The sequence below is a fragment of the Paracoccidioides brasiliensis genome (assembly GCF_000150735.1).
Source record: "Paracoccidioides brasiliensis Pb18 unplaced genomic scaffold supercont2.10, whole genome shotgun sequence".
Taxonomy (NCBI): Eukaryota; Fungi; Ascomycota; class Eurotiomycetes; order Onygenales; family Ajellomycetaceae; genus Paracoccidioides; species Paracoccidioides brasiliensis.
Genome location: NW_011371367.1, coordinates 539,241 through 565,645, shown reverse-complemented (window position 1 = coordinate 565,645; position 26,405 = coordinate 539,241). Strand labels below are relative to the sequence as shown.

Here is a 26,405-nt window from a genome sequence, read left to right as displayed (position 1 = left end):
CGCCGTTGGTGGAGAGAGGAGGGACCCTAAGCAACCTACTAGATGAATTCAGTTTTATCCCTGACCTCATATCACCATTCCTTTATTCAATTTTCATAGAGAAAATGTTTTGAAATCATCCTCCTGCGTGCTTGGAGGCCGAACGCTTCTCGCTTGTTCAGCAGGTGGTTGCTGGAATTCATATCGTTCTGTTATACCAACTGTTTCCGCATCGAGCACCATTGCAGCTCCCTCCTCCAGCCCCGCCAAGGAGGCATTCTTAAGGAGCTCTTGAACTTCCTTAATCCTTTTTTTAAGCGCCATACGATCAAGGAAGAGTTGCTGACGACCTTGCTCCAAATCTCTGCGCTCAGCCTCAACAATCTTCTCCAGCTCAGAAAACTGTGCCAGCTTGATTTCGAACTTTTGCAGAGTTATGTTAACGGCCGTAGCTACCAAACGCGTCATCTCCCTCTCCTCATTTGAAGCGAAAGCTGCTGCTCGAGCAGCAGCAGTGCCCAGGCCGATAGATGCGATGGAAGGGCGCGAGGATTGTTTGTCGCCTACTGTGCTCCGGACGACTGACGTCGAATCACCTTCGTTCGTGATATCGACTTCCATTGTGTCCTCGGATTCCATAGTCTTTTCCTCTTTACCCTTGTCTGTGTCCTTATCTTTTTCTTGGTTATCTGCAGATGTAGCACCTTTAAAGCCTTGCTCGAGTTGCTTCTGGAGTTTGCGGCGTATTTCTTCCACGGATCGACCTGCCGCCGCTGCCGCAACTGCTGGCTCAGTCATCTCTGCCAAGTAAGATACAACGGAGAGCACAGGATTGTCAAGTTGGCTAATAGGCTCTCTTCCGCTCCTAGAACTCATCAGGGAGATATCCTGCGTGTCCTCCAGATATTTATCTTCGATTTCCATTTGGAGGAATTTCATGACGCATTCTTCAGGGGTACGTGTTCCGACATGTCGAGCAATTTGTCGCCAGTTGTCGTCGAAGTTCTCCAATGCCTCGAGAAGGAGTAGCAGCTCAGAGTTGCTCCATGGAGCATCCCGATCTGGAATAGTAGTATACGGACTATCCTCCAATTTGACAAAGTCTGAGGCATTGTGAGAGGACGGCAATCTGCCTTGTAGGAAGCAGTTCGGGCACAAATCGTATTTCGAATCCGGAGCATTAGAATTAGTCGTCACTGGAACACATTTCGCATAATGGAATCTTAACCTTGTGCAGTCAATACCACAGGAATGGCAGTGGCAAATCTTTTTCGTTTCCTTTGCGGCAGCTTCCATGGTTTTGATGGAAGAATCTCCGCCGGCTCCGTTTGTACTTTGAGCTTCGCCGTTCGTCTGGTTTTCTTTGTCCTCAGCGGATGTAATGCCTTTACCCTTCTCATCATAGATGTTGCGGCGGATCTCGAGGTTAAGATCACTCTTAGGGATCGGAGTAGCCGACGCGGCCCTTTCAGTGGATGGGTGGGGTTTACCAGGAGTGACAATTGTGTTGGGTGCGGGCTGGAACGGCTGCAGGCCACGGGGAGTGTCTGCCGTAATTCTAAAATGGCCAGTCATTGGGGGTCCAAGGTTTGATGGACGTGTCTGAGGGTCGACCTGTTTGGGTAAGTTAGACAACAATATACACATGTTTATTGCTTTGCGTACCTGGTAGTTGATTAAGCCCCAGTGCTCCAGGAATGAGTGTACACGCATAATCGCGCACACATCACCAGCTAAGTTTCGTCGACACGCAGTAACCGTAAGGTACTCGACAGGGTTCAGGCGATAAGTGTTGATCATAAAGTCGCGATAGTCCTTGTAGATGGCAGGAGTTTTGCTACGGTTTCGACTATTGAAAAACTCCGGAAGAGACTTCTTCTCAATAGCATGAATCGTGTTCATATCGAACCAAATCGTGTAGCTTGGAAGAATGATAGCATGTGTTTGAGCTACCAGGTGTGAACGTGCCGATGCCTCCAGAGAAGCTTTGGTCTGTGTCAACTGGCCATCAACATTTTCAGCTGATTGCTGCTGGGGTGTGGAGCCCTCGCCAGCTTCGTCGCCCACTACACCGTCTTCTCTTTTCGATTCTGTATCCGTTCCCCCCATTTTCTCGTCTTCTGGTTCTTGCTCTTCGTTTTGAGGCTTTGGTGACGCAGGCGCATCTAAGGGATTATCTGAAATCGCAGCCTCCTGATTTGCTTTAGAAGGCGAAAGGGGTTGAGACTGCGAGCCTAAGCCACAAATGATAATATAAGCACAATGAGGTCGCATAAAAAGGCTATATAAGCATAAAATAGCTTCAGAGGTCATAAATTATGGTGAGAACGCAACGTACCTGAGCCTTGACTGGAAGAATGGGTGGTGGTGGGCATCTCAGTTCCCGGCTGCCCATCCTGGAGAGGAGCGACCGCCTGGTCATCAGTAATCATCTCGCTTGAGGCTGCATTTAGATCCTCCATTCTGTATGTGGCACAAAGAAATAAAGCAAGGTTACAGCCTTAATCGGTCCAGGCTAACACCTGCGCGGGAAGATGGATGCGCTGTCAAATTAAAGCGGTCACCAAGGCCGTGTTCAGAAGCCCACAAAGCAAAATGCGAAACCCGATGCACACAGACAACAGCCAATATGCAGGTCCAAAGTCAAAGTTGAGAATGATGATAGGGCGTTTTATCTCTCAGCATCTGTTGAGTATGATCAACTTTGAAAAGTCGTCGCGATTGGGAGGCACTTTCGGCTAGCCACATCCGGACTAGAGTGGCAGTGGCAGGCGTCCTACGGGTGCGCAAATGGACAAAGCGCGCAGTTTACCGGATCAACATATTTCCCAACATCGGTGTTAGTCAGCGGAAATTGATAGCTAGCTAACTAACTAACTAGTTAACTAGTTACTAACATAACTACTAACTAGTCAGTTAGTTAGTTAACTTAGACTTTAACTTAACTTAACTAACTATTAACTAACTAGTTAACTAGTTAATTAGTTAGTGGTGATGACGAATATCCCTTCTGGGAGGCGGAGGCTAGCTCTACGGACTCTATAGATCACGTGCAATAGGGCTAGTTAGATCACGTGAAGTGGCGAAGCATAACAAGGCTAACAACTTGGTTCAAGGTACCTCAAATCAAACACGACCCAAAACCCGTGATCGCGTTCCTCAAGGACTTTGATGATGGGAGAGACTCTGCCTGGAGTGCAGATTGCGAACCACTATTGAGGGTTCTGCCAATGCGATATTTGCAGTTGTCGTAACTACTGCGTAAGCCCTCAATTTTTCATTACTATAGTTTATGTGATATTACTTTTATCCTCTTTCAGCCGGTAACTACAATTTGATAGTTGTCGATATTTACCTGTTGTCCGATGGTTTATGAGCAAGTACGTTAATGCCACTCATCATGGATTGGGCCAAAATCCGCGGGCTCCAGGGCGTTCTCCACATATGGCACAATTTGGTGTGGAATGTAGTTTCTAACAATAGTAGTAACTAGGGATTTCTACATAACCAGATAAATCGTGGAACATGTCCCTCCTAGCAGCCAATCTTGCGACAGAGACGCTCTGCCGCGCTTCATCGCCTTCGATAAATGTGGAAATGCTACCACCGTCCATCAATACGGGACATGCAGAGTCCGACGGGAGTTCACATGCAGACCAAGGGAAAAGGAAACCAAAAGATGCCTTCGAGCCTCTCTCCCCCAAGCGCCCGAAGTTGATCGGACCGTTTATTGATGAGGATGATTCTGAGAGTGAGGACGATGGAAATCCATTTGCCTCCCGTGGGCCAAAACCTGGACTGCAGGATGAAGTCTCCAATTCAGCATCATCAAATACAGCATTGAACACAAGCCCTCCGAGTCCAAATACAAGAACACCGTCCGTGCTCAGTAGTATCAGCGAGAATGGAAATGCGAACCAAACTCCGTCTACCAATTCGACCGAATCCTCATTTGAAACCCTTGAAAACGCAAAGCCGAGCAAAAAATCCCTCTTTACACCATTGGTACATCATAATTCACAAAAACTGGCCAAAAGTTACTACTCCATCCAGACATGTTCAGATAGAATCGTGAATGTCCAAACTAGGGAAGTGGCTTCGTCGATTCCTTATGAGCAAATAATTGCGGAGCGTTCAACTACAGCTCCAGGGAGAGCACAAAAAAGCTACTACGGGATTGACATTCACAGATTGCTGGACGACATCACAGTTGAAGATGCCCAAGATCTTGCCTGTCGCTCACGGCTTCCTTCCCACCAACCCTCCACCGAAACATCGAGTGCTAATAAGACAATTAAAGGATCAACTCTTATGTGGACAGAAAAATATCGCGCCAGGAAATTTAAGGATCTCGTTGGGGATGAGAGGACTCATCGATCTGTTTTGCGCTGGCTTAAATCATGGGACGCTATTGTATTTCCCGGATTGGCAAAACTAAAGCCCAAGAACACGACAGGGAATGACGCTGGAGAACGCACCCACCGAAAAGTCTTAGTCCTAACAGGGCCTCCCGGACTAGGGAAAACCACTCTGGCTCATGTATGCGCAAGACAGGCAGGATACGAAGTGTTGGAGATAAATGCCAGTGACGAAAGAAGTCGCGATATTGTCAAGGGTAGAATTCGAGATGCGGTGGGTACTGAAAATGTGAAAGGTATCAGCGTTGAAGCCGATGGTAAAAGGATTCGGAAAGCTGGCAAGCCTGTTTGCGTCGTTGTCGATGAAGTCGATGGGGTAGTTGGTGGTTCAGGTGGTAGCGGCGAGGGAGGTTTCATGAAGGCACTGATCGACCTCGTGATGTTGGACCGAAAGAACTCCCATTCCACCTCAGAATCTGCTTCGATTCACAAAAGGAGATATAAAAAAGGAGATAAATTCCTCCTCCTTCGGCCTCTAATTCTTATATGCAATGATGTTTACCACCCTAGTCTCCGTCCATTACGAACGTCCTCCATCGCTGAAATTCTCCATGTTCGACAAGCATCTCTAGACAAAGTGGTCTTGCGAATGAAGACTGTATTCGAGAGAGAGGGCATCCCCTGTGATGGAGACGGAGTGAGACGCCTTTGCGAAGCCTCATGGGGCCTGAGTAGTAGCAGAGACCGTAATACCAACAATCGCGGTATTGGAGAGGGTGATATCAGACGCGTCTTAGTAGCTGGAGAATGGATAGCACAAAAGCTTCGAGCGACCAGCCCAACTTCAGATATCAGACTTACAAGGAGATGGGTCGAGCAACACATCTCAATCGACTCTGTAAGAGATGGAGGGTCATCGCGGGCGTTAGGACGGGGCGGAACGAAAGATATTGTTGAGCGTGTTTTCCTTGATGGAGCAGGTTTCCCAGATGTACCTATCTCTGCCCAAACCTTCCAAGATCCCTTCTCTGGCGGTAATGTAAAAACTCCTGTTGGAATCTCCAACTTTCGCAAACGTCATGCAATTACCCGCCTGAGGGAAATGGTTGACGCTGCAGGAGAATATGACCGCTGCATCACGGACTGTTTTACCGCTTACCCAACACAAGCATATCAAGACGATACTATTCTCTCCAAACCTAATGCAGCCTACGAATGGCTTCATTTCCATGACATGATATCCTCCAAAGTCTACACGAATCAAGACTGGGAACTCAACCCATACTTAAGCCAGTCAGTTGTGGCATTTCATCACTTGTTTGCCTCCTCCAACCGAAGACCCGGGGACGGCGACAAAAACCTGGTGAACATCGAAGAGGATGGAGAGGAACACCCGTTGTCAGGTCCAAGAGCAGATTTTGCAGCCTTTGAGGCGCAGAAGCACAACCATGCTACAATAACCGAGTTCCAGTCGAGGTTTTCCCCAGCCCTTCTGCGCACATTCCGCTCCACTGAATCAATTATCACAGAGCTCATCCCGAATCTTACCAGAATGTTAGCTCCAGGGATAAAACCGGTGATTGTTGGTGGAAGTGGGGGTCAGAGGAGTGTCGCCAGTGTGCGAAAAGAAAGCGAGCGTGCACTTGTAAGTTTGTCAGTCAGAGTAATGAGTGGCATAGGGGTAAAATTTGAGCATGCAAGGATTGAGAGCGAAACTGGTTTCCACAATGGTTGGATTTACAGGATGGAACCGTAAGTATCGTCGCCATGCCTCGCCTCCCCTTCCTGTTTGACCCTACATCCCTCTCAGTCTTCACAACAGCCGTCTTACAGTATTCTTTGCTAACACTATTGCCATCAGACCCCTTGACACATTAACCACATTTTCCAACCTGAAGGGCGTCGGATCATCAGCACCGGTCCGTTATGCCGTCCGCCAAGTTCTTCAGCAAGAATATGAAAAGGATATCCTCCGCCAGCGGTCCAAAGCTGGGCAAGCAAGAATGACCGGACCGAAAGGCGGCAATCAATCCCACGAGGACTATAATTATCCCAAAGAGAACGGCCCAAGTGGTGTAGCATCTTCCATATTGGCTGCCAGATTAAATGGACCTAAACTTGATTTCTTTGGGCGGGTGATCGCGAACGAAGCACAACCCAATTCAATAGGTCCTAGCAACGGCGTTCCCACTAAGCCTCCAGCGCCGGCAGAGCATGAACAAGCGTGGGTTAGTTTTCATGAGGGGTTTTCTAATGCGGTTAGGAAACAGGTGACGCTGAGCGAGTTCCTATCAGGGTTATAAACGTAGGTATGCTAAGGAGAGGGGGGGGGGGGGGGGGTTTCAAAAGGTTGGCAAACGTAGATAGAACCTTATTTCATTCGACGTATGTAAGTAACACGTGTTTATCATGAGTTCATTAGGTTTAATGTCATGACTTTATGAGGCTAGGCATTTTGTCCAGTCCGATAGTTGGTCTCATCAGGATCGCAAAATTTACCATCTCAGGCACCTCATTGCATTATCAGCCCCCTCCTTAGAAATCGAGATGGTTCCGAAGGTGTCTCCGTACGTTGCTTTTGCGGACGACTAAAGTTCTTCCTTAGATACAATGCGCTATTTCTATACACCCAAGGTCGTGGTAAATAGGGCACAACATCATCAAATGATAACATGTCACTTCTCAACCGCGGGGTCTTGGAGGAGACGTTATAGTCAGATCTAGAAACAAAAGTCAAAGAACGACTAAAAAGGGTGGAATCAAGACTTCTTGGCAGAAAAAGCTTAAATCAACCAACAGAGGGACTAAGGGAGCTCAGAGCTCTACCACCTCCAACGTTGAAACGTATCTACGCGTGTTCCTAAATTTTGATATCGGCTTGATCAAGCAACAAGCCAAGTTGTACCCTTACCAGTCGTAGCCTATTTGCTTTTCTCCTCTACTGACAACGTTCCTATCCTCAGGAGTCCACGGGATAAAAGGAACGCCCAGCAAGCAAGGCTGACGTGCCAGTGTCAATGCCACGTAACTACCCAACAGCTTGAAAACTATCATCTTTGAGCCAATGTCCTTGCATGTGAGGTGAACATAATATACAGTTCAAAATGTCTGAGCTACCCAGCCAAACTCTCGAAAATTGTGGTCAGACCACCGAGACTGAATTCTCAGATAAACCGTCACCATGGATGAATATGAAAGCTCAGTTCTTCTGGACCATCAGTCGTGCCAAATGTCTCCCTAAAGCATCCTATGCAGACTTGGAGGGTCAGTCAACATTTGCTGACCCGACCACGAGTGGCCAGTTTAAGGGGCGGGCGTGCACGGTGATGATAGTAAGGTATCTGGAGACGCCTGTCGGTAAGGCGATGACCGGTTGAATGTCAAATATGATTTGAGGATAGACAGCTCACGCTTTCTTATTCATGAGTAGGCCCATATGATGAAATATTGTGGATGCCAGGATGGTTTGAGGTCCCAGATAAGGGGATAAGCAGACCACGGGTGACGAGGATCTATGTTTCCAAAAAGGAGTCAATTTACAACGGTATGTCTTATGTCCCGGGACGTTCATCCCATTGTCTGAGTCTCGCTGATTATTCATTATTCTTCCCTGTATTCAGGGCGCAAAAATTGGAATATTCCGAAACATGTAGATATTCCTATTTACTTTATTTATACCCAAGTCTGACGTAGATAATCTATCTCAACTAATCGCCAAAATATTTATCAGCTGGCGAACTTTAAATTTACCCCGTCAGACACGCCATCTATTATCCCCTATTCTCGGGTGGAAATAACCTTGCCATCTAACCCAGATCAGCCGTTTGTCGCCCTCGACTTCTCCCCCACAACGATCTTATCCAAGCCCAGCATTCCAATTTCGAGTTCACGTGTTCCCATCGACCTTGGCCTTCACATGCCACCTATTCCAGAAAGCAAATCTTGGAAAGAGGATGCTATGGTTGGGACCAAGGAATGGCGGCATGCAAGAGTCGATATTTCAGGATGGGCCAGGGTGATACATGTCAAGGGAACTCTCGGAAACGGTACAGCATTCCCCGAATTTCCGGCAGGCGGATACTGGCTATATATAAATGATGCAAAAATGAACTGTGTGACACTCTAAGTGCGAGAATTTGGGGCGAACGACTACGCAGTATTGTTCATTTGGTTGAGGAAATAATATGTCGAAGTTAAGGGCTGTTCTGTCGACCTATGCGATGGCCATAGGCGGGATCAGATCACCAATGACTCATCAATAGTTACCTGTCAGTGAAGCATTTCGCGAATTTGTTTGCATCCAAGCAACAACCCCATGGATGCTATCACAGGAGGGAAATTTTGTTCAACCAGGTAGTTCAACAGGTGATAAAATATTGCAATGCGACAGGCACATAAAGAGATACGATTTGCGCCACATATCTGGATTTTGTCATTTAAATTTCAGCTTTGAACAGACAGAATCCTAACATTAGCTTCAGTGGATTTTATAAAGGCTCCGAGCCAGACGTCAAGAAAAACACCATATACTGGTACTGTCTCTGCCCCATCAATATCCGGACTCAATTTTGCAGTTTCCTTGGGCTCCGGACATGCAACTGTTGCTTTCCTATCAGATCCCAGACAGAGGCACTCGGTGACCGACCCTTAAACATCAGCCGACATGCGCATAAACAAAGAGATTCTGCAGCCGGATCAGCGCAACCGGCATTCTCTGTAATGGACCCTACCGATGCTAGGAATCCCTGTTTCCTAAAATAGAATAACTGGAGCTCTGTATGACAAGGAGTTTGTTGCAATGATCGTCAAGCTTCTAGTTTTCCCCCTAAAGAAATTCTCCAATCTAGTCTTTCCAGAATACTCGAGAACTCTAAGATCCCTCGAAATTGAACCCTATTGCCACTTATGGGCGTACAGTTGAATATGGTTTCAAAAGTCAGCCCGGAAAAACCTTCAGTGTGGTTTAAACAGGGGGGTTCCGTTGAAAGTTGTTTAAAAGTTGGCCCCCTTTTTTCAAACCATGATCAATTCTGGTCACCAATCTACAATCAGCTAAAATAAGGGTTAACTACAGATGTACTTGTTTTAAAAGTTGAATTTGGTGTGCAAGCTGGGCCCACTTTTTCAAAACCGTGATCAACTTTGGTCACCCTACTAGAACACTGAACTTCTTCGAAGATCTGAACGAATTTTATTATGTAACAACTCCTAATAATAGTTATATATTAATTAGCATCGTTATTCTCTTCCCCCAATGAGTAATTCTGAATTATGATTCCCTTCTCTACACGTCATATTTCCTGTAAAACTCACTTTATTACTTATAGTCCACTCATTTCAACTTCTTTTGTATAAGCTCTATTTCTTGTTTAAGCTCATATAATAATATTTCAGCATTTGCTAAAAACTTTTTTTCAAAAGAAAATGTAATTTTTATTTTTTTAGTTTATTTTGGCATTAGTAATGTGTAATAGAATCTTTTTTTTACTGTGATCATCTGCATTTATTGCTGGTCAATTAATTAATTACTTAATAAATAAGAATAAGCAAACTTTATATAATAGTACTAAAAAAATTACTCACTCTATTGCTTTAAATATATTATTAAAAGTCTTAAGCTTTAGAAGCTTATAAACTGTATTGTGTTTCAGAGAGACTAAATATAAAAGACTGAGCTTATAAATAAAAGAACTCGTTTTAAATTAAAGAAACTAAGCTGTAGTTTAAAATTTATTTAAATAATTAAAGTTTTGAAAAAATGCAATATAAACAATAATGTAAATAATATATTTCATCATGAACTAAATAAGATATTTCTTCATATAATATAGTTTAGTAGAAAGCATCAATTAAAATAAAGTAGATTTAATCTTTATATTTATATATTATATAAACTAACATCTAATTGATGATGATTTTTATAATTAAAACAATTTATATTCAGATTATTTTTTCTCCACTCTAACTTATATAAAACTTTTTATGTTCATTTTTTATTCATCTTTTCTTTCTTCTCTTATGAATTTTTTTATTCTACAAAAAAGTACTAGCAGCATATTCATTATAACAATTAAATTTTTCTAATTATTTAAAAAAAAAAAATTTAGCTCTTTAAGAATATAAAGCTTTTATGAAGATAATTGACATATTAAATTAATTAGTATAGAATGCATGGAGTTGAATATAATGATAATAAAGAGTATATCTTAGTAGAAACTAAACCACATTAAAATAAACAACACAGTTTACATACATACTTGGTATATATTGCCATATTTTTATTCAACTCATTATCTCAATACCAGAGTTAGAAGCAGGTTCAAATTAAAGTTAGTTAAGAGTAAGGGCAGGAGAAATATGATAAATCATTACCACTTAGATAGGTGTGAAATAGGTGAGATGTGCTAGTGTATGTTAATTTTAGTGGAAAGGTTTCATGATATATATAATTCACTACACTGAAGGTTTTGCCAGCCAAAATTTAAAATCGCATATAACTTTTTGAAAACCACGTTCGACTGCAATCTTGTTCAATTACAAATCCGCCACTTACTTCAGCAGTTTGGCAAAGCTTTCTCATGTTTCATTTGCTAGAAAGGCTCAGCTCTTATAGAGCAAGGCCTGCATTGCTGGCGAAGTATATGAGATTATAGAGGTAGGTTCTAATAACTATCTGTTCGTGAAAGCAGCCAAATTAATGACCGCAAACACCAAAACTGATATCAAGAATATGACAAAGGCGCAAACAATTAAGAAAGAATATTGCCAGTTCCCAACATACTCCTGTTATCAAAGGAAATGAATCAATCTATCATCACCAAGTTAAGAGGTATACAAAAAATCAATTTTAAACCAGTAGAAATAATGGGCACTCGAGCCCTCGAGTACCGGCCGTGCATTTCATAAATCCAAATGCCATACACCATCACAAAAATGCATCGCCTTTCCGACGCGTTGTAGCAGGCAACGAGCTGAACACGGCGAAGAGGTGCTGTCCACCTATTATGTTACACGGTAAATCATTTCATCGAAAAATACACAGCCCGGGCCTCCATTGTAACGGCCTTGCTCTTCGGGCTTGGTTTGGCATCGGTAGGTGATGGCTTCTTCGCCGTCTGAAGGATGGCTTTCAGGCGTTCAATGCTCGATTCTGAGGAACTGCGAGGTGTAGAGGCGGGGGTAGGAGGAGAAGCTGTGGTAGATCCCTTGGATGGCATTGGAACGGAGAGGGTTGGTTCGTAAAATATCGTAGGCTGCTTTGCAGTATTTATCTTCCGAGGTAGAGATATGGTGAGGAGCAGAGTTGAATCATTGACAACTTGTTTGAAGAATGGGGTGATACTGACAGTCAAATGTTTGGATGCTTTGAGCGGATGATGAGAGGCAACAAGGACGAGGATATTATGGGACCTGAAGCCCTCTTATATAACTACCAATGCACTCCTCACAATCTCAAGGGCGGCAGAAACATACACATGCAGCCTTATTGACAATTTAGAAACCCAAATTCTGTAACTGCATTAGTAAGTCACATCCACTTTCCAATCAAAGCTTTTGTTTGTCAACTCTTCTATCAACGTTGACTAATAAATAATTCAACATACTGACGTCATTACCTGATCACTAGAAGGGTGCATCGATGAATTGAGGCAGGATCCAGGCGAGTTGCATATGTCAGCTTCCCCCTAGGCAGTAGTTATTGTCAAGCCACCACCGCGAGGGTAGCGCAAGCGCCTTGTCGATATTTCGAAACCCCCTCCGTACTGGGTTGACTCACTTCACAGAGTTAGTTCACTATGGGTCAGAGCTTGCCCCGAATGGTAATCGGACAGTGGTTTGATGCCAGAAGCGGTCCCCGGACTCACAGTTTGACTCGGGGATCTTTGCGCAGCTGCAAGGAACTTGGGAAAGGCTAAAGTTCCCAAAGGTCTAGAGCCGTTCTTCCTCCGATGACTAAGGTTCCATTCTCCTGAGCAAACTTAATGTCAGAGCTTAGCCGAGATCTGAACTGTTGGGCGTGGTTTTGCCCGGCAGCTGCCCCACTCCACGTGATAGGCGTAAGAGTGGTTAAGTCCCTTCCCCACAAAGAGTGAATCAAACCAAACCCCCCACATAAACTAGAGAGCTAAAGTGGGAGGCACGTGTCTTCCGTCTGCCTTCAGATTTTTAATCTGGATATTTTTGAGGACAATGTATTGGTCATTGAACGCGACATGGCACTGCTTGTCAACAAGGAGTCATACGAAGCGCTTCCTCAGTTCATTCAATAGAATGGAGGGTTGATACGGTGTGTGGAGCTTGAAGGTGGAGAAGGAAAGCTTAAGGATCTAGCAAGGGAAGCATATTGCAGATTAGTTCATCGCATACTGCCAGATAATTGGCTTATGCTAATTTGCTGTTCTATTTCGCTTAAATCAGCGATGATGTTTATGTTTCCTGTATTTAATTTTGGGCCGCCACGTAATTCTGTAGAACCAGGCCAATTCAACATGCCATGTGCTATTTTTGCAGTTACGTTGAAATATTTGAAACTTAACATATCGGGCCCCCCATGCCCAAATACTGGTAGTTGTTCTTGCTGCTGGTTGTAAAAAAACAACTGATACCGCGAAGCCAAACAGAGAAATTGCAATCCAACCCAATGTCCCAGTGCAAAGTTAACACATGGATGCAATTACAATTAGTCTCTCTTTCGTGAAGGACATATCGAAACCGAAACCGCATTTCATGGCCCTCCCACTGAAAATCTTCTGTTCGAGCAGATAATCTCCTATCGAGCAATAGGCACCATGGTGTAGTTGGTTATCACGTGAGTCTAACACACTCAAGGTCTCCAGTTCGAGCCTGGATGGTGTCATTTATCAAACTGTTTTATGCCTTTTATCCCTTTCACACAGGTCGTCAAGATTTGTTGTTGGAAGTCTGTCTTTTTTACCTTTTGGCTCGCTCAGACCAAGTGTTTGACCTCAATGAAAACATCACATTTCATGAAGTAGAGACAACCATGTGCAGTTGATTATCATTTGTGAAATCCCGTACATTGAAGGTGTCAATTTCAATTCGATTTTATGTTCCCTCTCGAGATTGATATTGTTTAACTTTATATATTGTTGCAGTCGTATTTATGAATGAGGGCGTGAATGCCACGTGGGCAAAACTTACAAATTGAAGCCTTTTTATTTTATGGGCTGCGTTTCTTGTAGTTACCAATCGCTGGGAAATGGAACAAAAATTACTGCTAAAAATATCATGATGTCGCCCAGGCTCGAACTGGGGACCTTGAGTGTGTTAGACTCACGTGATAACCAACTACACCACGACACCATCTTGCGATTTTTTTATTGCCACTTAAAATTTATGAGTACATGGTTAAAATGTCTGGGAAGAAACACGAAAAGCCCCAGGCCTAAGGACAAAATGTATTTTGCGTCTGGTTCTTGATTTAGTTTAGATATCTTGGTATGCAATACATGTTTTCATGCATGCGATACAAAATTTGGTTATGCTGTATATACATACATTTAAACGACGAGTTCGTCATAGATATTTGCTCAAGAAACCCTCCGTGAGAACTTGGAATCGGTCAGCAAAAATGTGAAAGCGAAGCGGTAATGGCCTAAGATAACCCCAGAAGACAAAATAATGAGAAACAAATATGTAAGTATATATAACACACATCAATAAATGACGCTCTAATATTTTCTATTGTTTCTTCAGCTTCTCAGTCAATTCCGGGACCTTCTCAAATAGATCCCCCACCAAGCCAACATCCGCAACCTGGAAGATAGGCGCATCAGGATCCTTGTTAATCGCAGCAATAACCTTGCTATCCTTCATACCGGCCAGATGCTGGATAGCGCCAGAGATACCCGCGCAGAGGTACAGTTCGGGGGCAACATTCTTTCCAGTCTGGCCAACCTGAAGACTGTTATCGGCGAAACCACTGTCGACAGCCGCACGGGAAGCTCCGATAGCAGCACCCAAAGCATCGGCGAGTGGAGGCATCAGTCTGTCAAATTCCTCCTTTGATTTAAGACCACGGCCTCCAGAAACGACGCGGGAAGCAGTGCCAAGATCAGGGCGATCACTCTTGGCCAAGTCCTCTGATACCCATTCAGTGGGAGATGGTACGTTGGGATCAGCGCCATCTGCAATTTCCGCGGAGCCTCCGGTGGTCTCTCCGGCTTGGAAGGCGGTTCCTCGGACAGTGAAAACCTTCACGGGATCTGTAGATTGGACTGTAAGAATGGCGTTTCCGGCATAGATGGGTCGGACGAAAGCTGTAAATAATTTGGAAGATTGCGTCAGCCGAGTAGGTGGTTATTGACTCTCCGATATGGCCATTGGAATGGTGCAACTCACTATCTTCGCTCTCAATGGCTGTAATATCAGATATTTGCTGGACATCCAGCAGTGCCGCAACTCGGGGTAGGACATTCTTGCCAAAAGCACCGTGGCTGGCAATAACGTGCGTGAATCTCTCCTTCTTGATATTCTCAACGAGCAGGGGAGCGTAGTTCTCAGGTAATCCCTATATGTGCCATGTACCCAGTTAGCCACGATTAAATCCCATGCCGACCACTGCGTGTTGCAACCAGGACACCTAATCAAGCGTAATCCAGCGGACTTTCCGGTCCACTCAAATCGGTATCCTACCTTCTCATATGCCGCTTTATCTACTGCAAGGACCTTATCCAGGCCTTTAATCTTGGACGCCTCCACTGCCGCACCAGACTTGACACCATTCCCCGCCACAAACGCCGTTACCGAGCCTCCCAACTTCTGTGCCGCAGATATCGCCGAAAGAGATGAACCTTGAATCTTGCCATTGCGCTGTTCAAGAACCACAAGTGTGGAGACAAGCCGGGAGAGTGCTGAGAGCTGGGCACGGTAAACGGGCTGAGACAGTGGCCAAGCGGCCGCCCGAAGAATTGATTGTCTAGTAAAGACGGAATTCATTGCCGGGCAAGATTGGACGTGTATCTTCCTTTTATTTGAATCCTCTTTCTCTTGCCCTTTTGTAAGTCACAAAAGGTTCTCAGAGCCCCGAAGTTCGGTATTTCGGATGACTAAGCAAACCCCTTCGGAAATTCACGGTTAATCCGATTTGGCCCAAAAATCACTCCCGGCTGGGCATACAATACTTTTAATATGCAACGGATATACGAAAGATAATTTGAGGATGCAAATATGATAATGCCTATTGCCTGATATAGCCTTTGTGTTAATTCTGGGTATCGAAACTTGGCCCGATAGACTTTCAATCATTAACTAAAACTGCAATATATTATAACACTGAAACTCCAAATGCACCCCAAGAACTAACACTCTTGGATAATAAACAATGAACAAAAGGGAAAGATCATTCTCTGAAGACATTGAAAAGAACTTTCACTTCTTCTTGTTGGGGGTTGAAGCTCCCTTGGAAGCTGCTGAGACTACTGTAACTTTTTTACCAGCGTCCTTCTCAACGTCCGATAAAGCCCGCATCTTCTGAGCGCGTAGCTTCAATTTTCTCGACGCATTCAATTCTGCATCGTCATCATCACCCCCCTCACCGGTTTTCGACTTCTTTGATTTCGTAGGTTCCTCCTCTCCAATTGACTTTCGCTTCTTGCTCGTTTTCTTCGATACTTCGATAGCTTTAGCATCCTCATCTTCTCGCACATCGCCTTCATCCACCCATAATTCACTCGCGAGCCAAATGGGCATCGCCATCGTATTAGCACCCTTCAGATGCAGAGACTTGATATTCCTCCATCCCTTTGAGATGAACTTTTCCGCCAGGCCCTGAACAACCGCCTCCACATTTTCGACTAACTTCTCCGGTACAAAGTTCGCCCAGCCAACGCGTACAGAAGTCGTAGCAGCAGACGCTAAGTGAACAGGAACACTAGCCAAAGTCTTCTCGATTTCCTTGGCAACAACAGCAGCCGACGCGACAGCAGAGTATTTTTCATCAGTAGGCGGTCTCTTCCTATCTTCCTTTTTCACCCTCTTACCCCCAACCTTCTGCACTTCTGCGATGCGAATAGGAATTGGGCGCTTGCTGGATTTGTAAAAGATCTTCCCGAGGGTCTGTACCAGCCTCATAATAATGCGGTCATCAGCTAAGAAAACATCATGTTCCGATAGAAGCTGTCTCCGGCTCTCAAAGCTCTGGTATCTGGTCTTCAACTTCGTGTATCCGATGATCTTGGTAATGTGCGATGACAAGCTTGTCGGGAATTGCGGATCGGCAATTACGTCCTTGACTGCACGTTGTGGGTCGGCTGTGATGAGACAGATTCTGAGAGACGGGGAGGTGTTCAGGGAATGTGGAACGGGGATTTTTCCTGGTTTTAAGCGGTTTTTGTCCACGACGTGTTTTTTAGTTGTTACAACAAGCCACACTGGAGTGCCATCTGCCGCGGACTCTCCCGCATCTGATCCGTCGTCATCGTTATTGGTAGCCAGGAGATCCTTCTTCGTCGATTTCTCGGCTTCTTTCCTCTCCTGCGCCTTTATATGTCGTAGAAGTGCGGTAGAAGCCCGAGTGACCTATAAACATGATCTCTCTCTCGATTAGCATATACATTGAGCTATGTTCAGCTGAGAGCAAACAAAATATGGAGACGTACCTGATCATTGTTCAATTGGTAAGGTGTCCCAGAAGCAGGTTTGAGAGTGAGAACACCAGAAGTCACCGCCATGGCTTATTTAATACCTTTCCTTTTGCCCTGTTATCTTCCGCGGCGTCCTGTTTCCCAACCATCGAAGTGTTGTCGATATCAGAAAATTATCAAAAAATTATCGGAGTGCGGTCAAGCAGTTATTCCGTTTGGCGCTAGGCGAAACGTTCTTCCCTGTGCCCAAACCTTATTTAACTATTTCAACTTCGCTTTACCGACTTAAAACAATTTTCGTCTACAACAGATAAGTATACAATTAAGAACTCTTCGTTATTGCAAAATACATGGTTGCGGAGAAATCGTTGGCATCATGCTTAGCAACTAGCATAAAAATCACAAATCGAATTTCTTATGATGAAATAAGCACACACGCGCACATATATATCACAACATTCCAGTGCAGATCTTGGGTCTCTCCACTGGAAATAAACAAGGTATCATTCTTCTGAATTTATCCAATGACAATCCTACTCCATGGGATTGCAAAATTTGAAAGCAATCTACTCCAATGATATAAATTCGTGTTTCAGTTCCTCCAAGTTGTCTATCTCCTTGCATCACGATGGATGTGCCATTTGATAAACCGTACTCCTCATCTGCCGATAATTTTATGTATTTCTCTGTGATTTAGTGCTCGTAAATGCTGTACGTGTACATGGCAATATCTCTTCAAGGATTGTGAAATATACATATGACATCTCCACAGAGATCCAAAATATCTAGGTGTAGCGATTTGCCAGGATTTAACCGCTATCCATCTTTTGCAATCTTCATTATTTGAGACAAACTCTCCCGTGAACCACCGTTAAATATCTCTTTGAACATAAAGAATATAAACCAGCTCAAATTCCATCATGGGAAAGACAAGCGCAGTATTTGATATTCATATTTTGCCATTCCACCGCCCCATTACTCAAAACTATATAGGGGTTGATGCCTTGAAGGTTGCGTTACCGTCTCCTTTATAATATTCCAGCAACAATGGCATGCAGTTCATCAAATTCACAGGAAGTGTGTTGGACCACTCCGCAGGACCGGCCTTTATGTGAAAGGTGTTGAAAAGCTCTGGTTGTGAAATAGCTCCCCTTGTGAAATCACTGATTGATGCCCTTCTCCATTGTAACAATGCTACATTGCCAACAAAGGTAGTATTGGACTCGAAGAGTTTCCCTCACCACTTTTCCCATGGACTCATCTGTAAAACTGAGGATTAGACTGATAAAGGCCATGCTAAGGAACTATTAGAAACTGGCAAACAGTAGAGCACGGGTTTAGCATGTTCCATCAGCCATGGTAGCTCTGGGAAGATAATTAAGTCAGTCGCCCTGGGCATAGTTATGAATCCCAGGCGGTCATTTTCAGAAGGAGAGGAATATCCCTCCCTGCTGGAGGAGAACAGAAACGGAAATTGAGATTTATAGGATAGCCCAGAGAATATTGGAAATTGAATATCAACGGGGGCTACCCTTTCGTATAAATATATATTGAGTGTAGAGATTGAATGCCATCTCACAGATATCTTCAAAATACCATTGTACCAAGATATACACCCTTTCCTCTGAAATTTACTGGTCATGCTTCACAAAATAAATCTACTGACATTAACCAACTGCGCTATTTTCTTTTTGTTCAATCATCTGCTAAGTCCATCAAATGGTCTCGGGAAATCTCATACCTCAGTGGGATGGCAGGAGAAAGTCAAAGGCACCAGCATACGCATAACAAAAAGAGACCCCACTCTCCAAAAAACAAAGAAGTTTGAAAGAAATATGATATGACAGCTGGAATTCGTTGGTGTTCATCCTTCCAACTACCAGCTGGCCGGCGAGTGACATAAGTACGGCTGAGGGACAGAAAGCCGTGTCCTACACTCCCAATGGTCGTGTATGATAGAGCACAGAATGGGAAGGTATTTCAACCATGACATGACAACACGTTGGGTCAACTGCCAGCGCGGTCGAGGAATAAGGGGGGCCGAGGGTGTTGGTTTATTATATTCTTTTACCAACTTTTATCATCAAGATTCGTCACCAGCAAAATCCCTCAAAAACACCGAGGTTCAGGCACGGCAGAGAAAGACATGACTCCAGTGCCTTGAGTGCCAAAGGAAACAGAAAACAAATACCCACAGGTATTGGATCAGCCTGTCTAGCGACAACAGCGATATCTTGAAGGGAGTGTTGGTTGTCTCGCTTGCTTCGCGCAAATTGCACAGTTCAATATCCTCCGCACCATGTTGGATTTGAAGTGAGAACTCGACTAATTAGACGGTGTCAGAATCGTTGATTCAACATGGCGGGGATGGTAAGTTTCTGGTTGAATGAAGAGGAAAAGACAGGGTACAGATTGAGAGAAGAACTCGAGCAAATAGACCGTACTTCAGAGTGACGTTTGCAAATAAACGGCATTCTGTATTCATGGCATGGTGCTCTTTTGCCGGTTATTGTGGGTCCAATACATGTTGATTTTTGCGGGGTTACAGTTTGGACATGCTTCTTGATTTGGAGGGCTAAGTTGAATGTTTGTAAGTTGCCTCGGGCCCACTTTTTGAAGCCATCTAAACTAAACCAGTTTAACTTAGCTAGCCAATATCTCTCCAAAGAAAAGAAAAAGAAAAGAAAAATAAGATAGGGGACATGCGATCAGGGTTGCAGTAATATTCACTAACTAACCACACCTAACTAATACTAACACATCTCTGGTTCAACCTCACCACTCAACACTCGAGCTAGGGTTAGATTAGGGGTGGATTATTAGGATTAGAAGTTAGCATACTTAAGAGTGTGAGAAAGGTGATAAAATCACTTCTGCCAAGAGCATATAAAGTTGTGTGAGAGATATGTGTGAGGTATGACTGGTGTATGAAGTTTTAATGAATACATACACCACACTGGTTTTTCCAGATGAAGATTTAAACCATGTCTCAACTTTGTTAAAACCATATCCAACTGTACACTCACTCATCTCTGCTGGAAAAACCTTCAGTGTGTGTTAGCGCTCATTACAATTACATACACCAGTCATACACCCCACACATTATCTCTCACACACAACTTTATATGCTCTTGGCAGAAGTGATTTTATCACCTTTCTCAGGCTCTTAAGATTCCTTAACTAATTCTAATTTTAACTTCTAATCCTAATTTTAACCTATCCCTAACCCTTACGTTGAGGGTGGTGAGATTAAATAAAGATGTATTTGTGGTTGTATGTGCAGAGAGTGTATTCTGCAGGAATGTGCTTATTCTAGATGGGTTGACAGAGTCATGGTTTTAAAAAAGTGGGCCTTACTTTAAAAAAACTATGTTTAACTGTACCCAGATCTTTCTTTTGGAATTTTTTTGTCCTACGATCCAGAAGAAATTGAAATTACCTCTTTGTTCTTCTCAAAACTGAGCTTCTGCCAGACACTATTATTCCTCATGCTGATAGCCGCCAAAGGATGCACCAACATACATACCTCCTAAATTGTTCCAATGAAAATGGCCCCATCATGCCAATGACTCCGGAGTGGGATGAAGGGCCACTATGTCATCTTGGGACCTGCATCAAAGCAACAAAAGGGGGGCAAAGTGAGTAGAGTGAATAGGTTATGGAGTCCTTGTGCCAAGCTGTCCTGCGCCGCCTATATAGATCTTGGAGTCCCCAAAAGTCTCTCCACTATAGAGTACGTAGGATGGATAAATGAATTGAAGGAAACTAAGCTGGCTGACTGACTGACTGATAATTGATTGGCAGTCAAGTACTCTCCATGCAGAGTGCGCTGTATACAATGGTTGTTTGCTCCAGCAGTTCCATCTGTCTACGTGGCAGCAGTAGCTCAATGCCAACAGTTTCCAATCATTGAATTTGAATTTACGCACAATGTCAGCAGATGGGGGGGGGGGGGGGGGGGGGGGGGGGGAGAAGAGGGATTTTTACATTGTTCAATGCATTCAGAAACAAAGATATCCAGCAAGTATCTGCAACAATAAAAAATGATATAAAATACAATACACTATTTCCAACCCTAAACTTATGAAGCAGAATAAAAAGTTCAAGATTAAAGCAAGATTAAGCACCAAACCTTGGAAGTGCTTAGGAATCTCGAAAACGCTTCCACAGTTAGTTACCACGTACCAGGTAATGCTCCGTACTGTATTTAATTTCATGAAATACCCGTGGAGGATTGGAGGCGCAACATAATCCATTCAGGGATGTCCTCGTCTGAACCCTGGCGGCTCCTGAGACTTTTCTTCCGGCATTTGGCTTCTGCCAGCCCATCCCATCAGTTGAAGGGCTGCCATTGGCAGGCAGCAGTGTATTTAGGTTAAACTAACGCAGACCATCGAATCTTGGTGTGTCTTGGCGTAACCGAGGATGGAAACAAGGTTTTCTTCGACGGCGCTGAGAAGGGTTTAGCGCCAGGCACAAATCGGAGAAAAAGGAAATTGGTTTTTTGGTTGTTTCTGTATCGTAAATATTATGGTTTAGTGGAGCTGTCATAAGGTGGTATTGTAATTTTCTCAGGCTCGGTACCAGTACAGGAGCCACAGGTACCAAAGTACCCAAATACTGGTTCCGATCCATTACCTTTCGGGATTTCCGCCCACAACCAAATAAATCATCAGTCAGGCACAACAGGAAGCACCTGGAGCGCCCCGAGTTCCTGGTGGTCAGCAAAGAGTGGTATGAGGTGCCAGTTACCCTCAACCTCCCCCCTCAGAAACCCAACTCGCCACCCTGAGTCAGCTCAAATGCCACGCACCAGTGGCAGAGTGTAGTGCCCGTGGGCTGTAAGTCGTAGCACAGTGATAGACACGCGGTGTAATTACACCCGCCCACAGTCCCCACGTCCGCTCCCAGATGGATGCTGTTGGATATGGTTATTGGCTGGGCAAGCTTGCTCTGCGCCCTGGTTCAGGCCGGGTCAACCTTGAAACTTTCCAAATTGGCGGCATGGATACGTCAACCCAATCTGTCTATGTCATTGATTCAGTGGGGAGGAGGGCGGTGGAGAGTAGTTGGATGGCAGGGCTACCTGTGTAGGCAAATGGAGGAGGACACTCACTGCCAAGCACCAACTGCCCCGGGCAACGTACTGGAATTACCACCTAACCAAGCTAACCGCCTTAATTACCGTACCCTCCCTTTCTGCGTTGCTCGGATAACGTAATATCCGCCCTTTTCGTTTTCTTCCCCTTCTCTTCCCCCTTCTGAGCATCCTCCTCCCTTATTCTATGTCCCTTGCCCACTCCCTCCCGCTAGCCCCGACTTCAATCATCTCCGTTCCTTTTCTTCCTTTTCCCTCCGACTTGGAAGAAGGCAGTCTCTTGTCTTCCTCTCACGCTCATTCGGAAACTCGTCCTGTTGCTGTCTGATCGCTCTCGCTTTTGCTTTTGTCCCTCCCTATCCCATCTCTGCCCCGTATCGTACTTCGCTCTTTGGTGTCTATGATCAAAAAGTGACGATATACACCTCTACGTAAATCACTACCGTTGTGCGCGCATCGAATTCATCTCCAACTTCAACTGGTAACTGGTATAGAGGCAAACTCGGCTCTCCAACTGTTTTAGTTTGATATCTGCAGTGTATGTTATGTTGTGCCATCTCCATGTTGACATTTTTTGCCTCTGGATGTTTCGCGATTGGGATCATCTTATCACCTGTGACAACCGGCCACATGATTTTCAACATGGTTGTCCCCTATCCCAAAGTTACATCTTAAACATTGGGATGGTTTTGATTTCTCTTCCTCCCCTCCAGGATGCCATTCTTTTACCTTGTCATCAACACACGCCTTTTAACAGCTGATCTCCCAGATAGACTCTCCTCGCTCTTTTAAGCAAAGGGATCAATCAATTGATCAAGGCTAGCCCCGTCTCGACAAACCAACCAAGGGGTCTCCGAGAGACCTCGTGCCAGTCCTTACTATCAATTACGTGCGACTTGACGTCAGTACGGGTATTTTCTTTATTTTGAATCTACAAGCGAGCAACAAGGCTCCCAACCATGAAGTTTACCACTTCTGTCGTTTTGACCGTCGCTGCAGCCGGCTCTCTCACCGGTGCCCAGCCCCATAGGCATAACAATGTCCATCATCATCACAACCATGTCAAGCGTGCCCCTAATCCCGCTGCGACTGAAGTTGTTGTTGTTCCGGGACCCACTGTCTACGCCTACGAGTTGGATGGCAAGATTATCGACCCCAAGGAAGCCTGTGCCGGTATCCAGGACGGCTCCTTGAAGTTGTCTGATGCCAACATTCCCCAAAACGCTTGTGTTTCAGCATCTCCAACCAACACAAGCCCCAAGGCTGCTCAATTCTACGAGAAACCAACCCCGACCCCGACCCCGACCCCGACCCCAACCCCAACCCCGTCTCCTACCAAGGAAGCCGCTAATTATCACGAAGAGCCCAAGATTGAACTACCTCCTATCTCAATCCCAAGCATCTCCGTGCCAGTGGACACTAAATACCCAACCGAACCCGCCAAAGGCGGCAATGGCGTTGACATCGACTTCCCTAGCGGAGAGATACCCTGTTCTGAGTTCCCCTCCGACTACGGTCCCGTATCCCTCGACTGGCTGGGATTGGATGGCTGGAGCGGTCTCCAGTTCGTCACTGTGCAGGACCAATCTGTCAGCGACATCCGCACTGGCATCAAGGGTGACAAGTGTGAGGATGGAGCTATGTGCTCGTACGCTTGCCCGCCTGGTTATCAAAAATCGCAATGGCCATCCACCCAGGGTGCCACTGGCCAATCCGTCGGTGGCCTGAGGTGCTCTGGTGGCAAGCTTTACCTCACCAACCCCACCCTCTCCAAGAAACTCTGCATTAAGGGTGCTGGTGGCGTTCAAGTCAAGAACACCATGGACAAGGTCGTTGCTGTTTGCCGTACTGATTATCCCGGTAAGTTTTCTATGTTTTTTGTATTAAACCATTTTCCCGCATAAAAAAGCCTGTTACCTAACTAGCTATACTACTCCCTTAGGGACTGAATCCGAAACCATTCCCCTCTCCTCAAATCCTGGCTCCACACTGGAACTCACCTGTCCTGATGCCGGAAGTTACTACAAATGGAAGGGCATGGACACCTCTGCCCAATACTACGTGAACCCCAAGGGCGTCTCGATTCAAGAGGGCTGCCAATGGGGTGATGGCAGCAAGCCAACCGGCAACTGGGCGCCCGTGAACTTGGGCGTTGGCAGGAAGGACGGTGCCGTTTGGATCTCTATCTTCCAGAATAAGCCAACCACGAATAAGAAACTGGATTTCAAGGTTGAGATTGTGGGTGATAATTTGGGAGGTAAGTGTAAGTATGAAAATGGGATGTATCATGGAGCTACCGGCTCGAATGAGGATGGGTGTACTGTAAGTTTTCTCTCTCCTTTCTGTTATTTCATTTTGTTACGCGTTTAGGCTCGTCACCCTCTTTACCTATGCTGACAAATCTTCATACAGGTCCAAGTTATGTCTGGCACGGCAACATTTGTCTTCAGTGATTGAATTCTCGATTCTCATTTTAATTATTTATTTATTCAATATCATTTGTCGTTTTACTCATTTCTAGTTTTCTTTCTCTTCTCTCCTTTCTCTTCTCCTCTTCACTTCACGCTGCTGTTGTTCCAGCGGGATCTCAAGGACAAGGACAAAAAAACAAAATCCCATATCCATCCATCGTTTACCATAACGGAGTACATAGCAACTGGGAGATATTATATACAACCAAAGATAGCAGAAAAAGACAACAACACCAAGACTTCAATACAGCTACCAATCCAAAGCCAAACAAACACACGACCGTCTTCATGACGATGAAGATTACCCGATTGCCATGCGCCCATCTGCATATATATCTGCATATTATCTCCCTCTTCTCTGTGCACGCTCGTGATATGATATGATGTCTTGAAAGAAAGCAAAATCCTGATCTTGTCTCTGCTGGAATATGTATCCCTGCCAACCCACCTTCTACAAACCCGCTTCCACCCACTTTTATTATGTACTATCCCTTTTAACTGAAGAAAACCCTTTTTATACCTGTGACGAATGCAAAATCTTATTCTTTTTCTTTATTATCCAAATACAACCAACCCCATTCACGGCTTTAACCGTTCCCATTCTGCTCCTGCAACCTCAGCTCATTCTTTTCTTGTTTTTATTTTATTTAATTTATATTTTTTTTTTACTGCGCACCGTACCTGCGTACGCTTTCTACTTGTATTACTTAGATTTTTTATTTATTAGGGGTTTTCCTTCCCTCTTTTATGGAATTAGGTAGTTGAGTGAATGGGAGATTTATTCTCTTTATTTATTGGCTTTTGTTTTGTTTTTATAGAGATGGAGCGTTTTTGTTGGCAAGGAGAGGATATGGGGGGTGAGGAGGAAGAGTAAGTGAGATGGGCTAGAGGCTCACGTATGATAGGATATGATTTGGAGATTTTTTGCAGGGCAGGTTAAGACTTGGATAAGATGATTCTTCCCCCCCCCCTCCTTTCTTTTGCGATTCCTATCACGAGCTCTGAATTTGATAGCGAGGAAGGGGATATGATTTCTGTATTCGGGAATCGAGAGCAGGATGTTCTGCGACTCGTTTCCCGGTGCTGTATAAACAAACCATCCTCCATCAGGTGGATGAACATGCCTCGTTCTAGTGAAGAAAAGCTACAATCACTCTTTTCAAATGGCCAGCCATCGAAGAATTGTAGTGGATGAGTTGCGGATGGTATTATTATCCATGCAGAGAAAGACCTTTTGATCAGTTGCTAGTCATTAAGAATGGCCCGAGTCCGCTTTTGTCTGCAGCATCCGTTTCACCCCTTGCTTGCGAATTGGATGATCAAATCAAGAGAACGAAAGAAAACGTTGAAGCTTACGTTGTATGCTGATTCTCTGAAGCCCATTTTGCCTCCCATGTTTTGTTCGACGAGGAAGCTCTTCTTCTCGTCCTTTTCGCATAAATACGCAAGCTTTTTTGAACAATAATTCAAAGGTCCTCTTCGCTATTGGCGCTTGCTTACGCATCGAGCATAGAGAAGGGGACACTTGAGAAGGGCGTCTCGCTCCTCGTCAATATCGTCACTCGCCCTGTCGTGAAAGCTGGGAAGCGAATTTTTTTTTTTTTTTTCTTTCCAGCTTATTTGGTAGATTATATCATCACTTGCGCTTTCAAGAATGAATGGATGCTGTGTGTCTTTTTCTCTGTAGCTTACTTGGAAGGGGAGTTGGGCGTGCATAGGCCAATTCAATGCATAACTGATAGTAGATACTCAGGTCGAGTTGATCCGTTTTAGATATCCGTTCCAACATCGAACCCAAAACACGAGGGTATCGAAGGTGTCAACAGACAGTAATCTTGGTAGGTGTCCTGCAGCTCAATCGGACAAAATGGCACACAAAAGCAGTATATAGCCA

At 44.6% G+C, this 26,405-nt stretch overlaps 8 protein-coding genes and 2 non-coding genes across 10 annotated transcripts; 4 read left to right on the top strand and 6 right to left on the bottom strand.

Annotated features, from left to right (window-relative positions):
* Positions 1-93: 93 nt before the first annotated feature.
* PADG_07085 (uncharacterized protein) lies at positions 94-2,441 on the bottom strand (the record flags this gene model as incomplete). The annotated part of the gene is made up of 3 exons (XM_010764239.1): positions 94-1,593; positions 1,645-2,213; positions 2,318-2,441. 3 exons carry the CDS (start codon positions 2,439-2,441, stop codon positions 94-96), a joined length of 2,193 nt encoding a protein of 730 aa, XP_010762541.1.
* A 1,063-nt stretch (positions 2,442-3,504) lies between these two features.
* PADG_07084 (uncharacterized protein) lies at positions 3,505-6,640 on the top strand (the record flags this gene model as incomplete). The annotated part of the gene is made up of 2 exons (XM_010764105.1): positions 3,505-6,089; positions 6,199-6,640. The coding sequence occupies 2 exons, from the start codon at positions 3,505-3,507 to the stop codon at positions 6,638-6,640; spliced, it is 3,027 nt and encodes a 1,008-aa protein (XP_010762407.1).
* Positions 6,641-7,441: 801 nt separating this feature from the next.
* PADG_07083 (uncharacterized protein) lies at positions 7,442-8,463 on the top strand (the record flags this gene model as incomplete). The annotated part of the gene is made up of 4 exons (XM_010764104.1): positions 7,442-7,694; positions 7,765-7,881; positions 7,958-7,986; positions 8,068-8,463. The coding sequence occupies 4 exons, from the start codon at positions 7,442-7,444 to the stop codon at positions 8,461-8,463; spliced, it is 795 nt and encodes a 264-aa protein (XP_010762406.1).
* Positions 8,464-11,262: 2,799 nt separating this feature from the next.
* On the bottom strand, positions 11,263-11,554 carry PADG_07082 (uncharacterized protein; the record flags this gene model as incomplete). Its single annotated transcript, XM_010764103.1, has 2 exons — positions 11,263-11,308; positions 11,376-11,554. 2 exons carry the CDS (start codon positions 11,552-11,554, stop codon positions 11,263-11,265), a joined length of 225 nt encoding a protein of 74 aa, XP_010762405.1.
* Positions 11,555-13,120: 1,566 nt separating this feature from the next.
* On the top strand, positions 13,121-13,194 carry PADG_12239. Its single transcript has one exon. It is a non-coding gene; the product is annotated as a tRNA-Val (tRNA).
* Positions 13,195-13,587: 393 nt separating this feature from the next.
* Positions 13,588-13,661, bottom strand: PADG_12238. Its single transcript has one exon. It is a non-coding gene; the product is annotated as a tRNA-Val (tRNA).
* A 378-nt stretch (positions 13,662-14,039) lies between these two features.
* Positions 14,040-15,296, bottom strand: PADG_07081 (uncharacterized protein; the record flags this gene model as incomplete). Its single annotated transcript, XM_010764238.1, has 3 exons — positions 14,040-14,617; positions 14,700-14,868; positions 14,994-15,296. The coding sequence occupies 3 exons, from the start codon at positions 15,294-15,296 to the stop codon at positions 14,040-14,042; spliced, it is 1,050 nt and encodes a 349-aa protein (XP_010762540.1).
* Positions 15,297-15,728: 432 nt separating this feature from the next.
* On the bottom strand, positions 15,729-17,029 carry PADG_07080 (uncharacterized protein; the record flags this gene model as incomplete). The annotated part of the gene is made up of 2 exons (XM_010764237.1): positions 15,729-16,877; positions 16,958-17,029. 2 exons carry the CDS (start codon positions 17,027-17,029, stop codon positions 15,729-15,731), a joined length of 1,221 nt encoding a protein of 406 aa, XP_010762539.1.
* Positions 17,030-22,263: 5,234 nt separating this feature from the next.
* Positions 22,264-22,684, bottom strand: PADG_12237 (uncharacterized protein; the record flags this gene model as incomplete). Its single annotated transcript, XM_010764319.1, has 2 exons — positions 22,264-22,438; positions 22,464-22,684. The coding sequence occupies 2 exons, from the start codon at positions 22,682-22,684 to the stop codon at positions 22,264-22,266; spliced, it is 396 nt and encodes a 131-aa protein (XP_010762621.1).
* A 315-nt stretch (positions 22,685-22,999) lies between these two features.
* On the top strand, positions 23,000-24,497 carry PADG_07079 (uncharacterized protein; the record flags this gene model as incomplete). The annotated part of the gene is made up of 3 exons (XM_010764236.1): positions 23,000-23,900; positions 23,983-24,362; positions 24,453-24,497. 3 exons carry the CDS (start codon positions 23,000-23,002, stop codon positions 24,495-24,497), a joined length of 1,326 nt encoding a protein of 441 aa, XP_010762538.1.
* Positions 24,498-26,405: the final 1,908 nt, after the last annotated feature.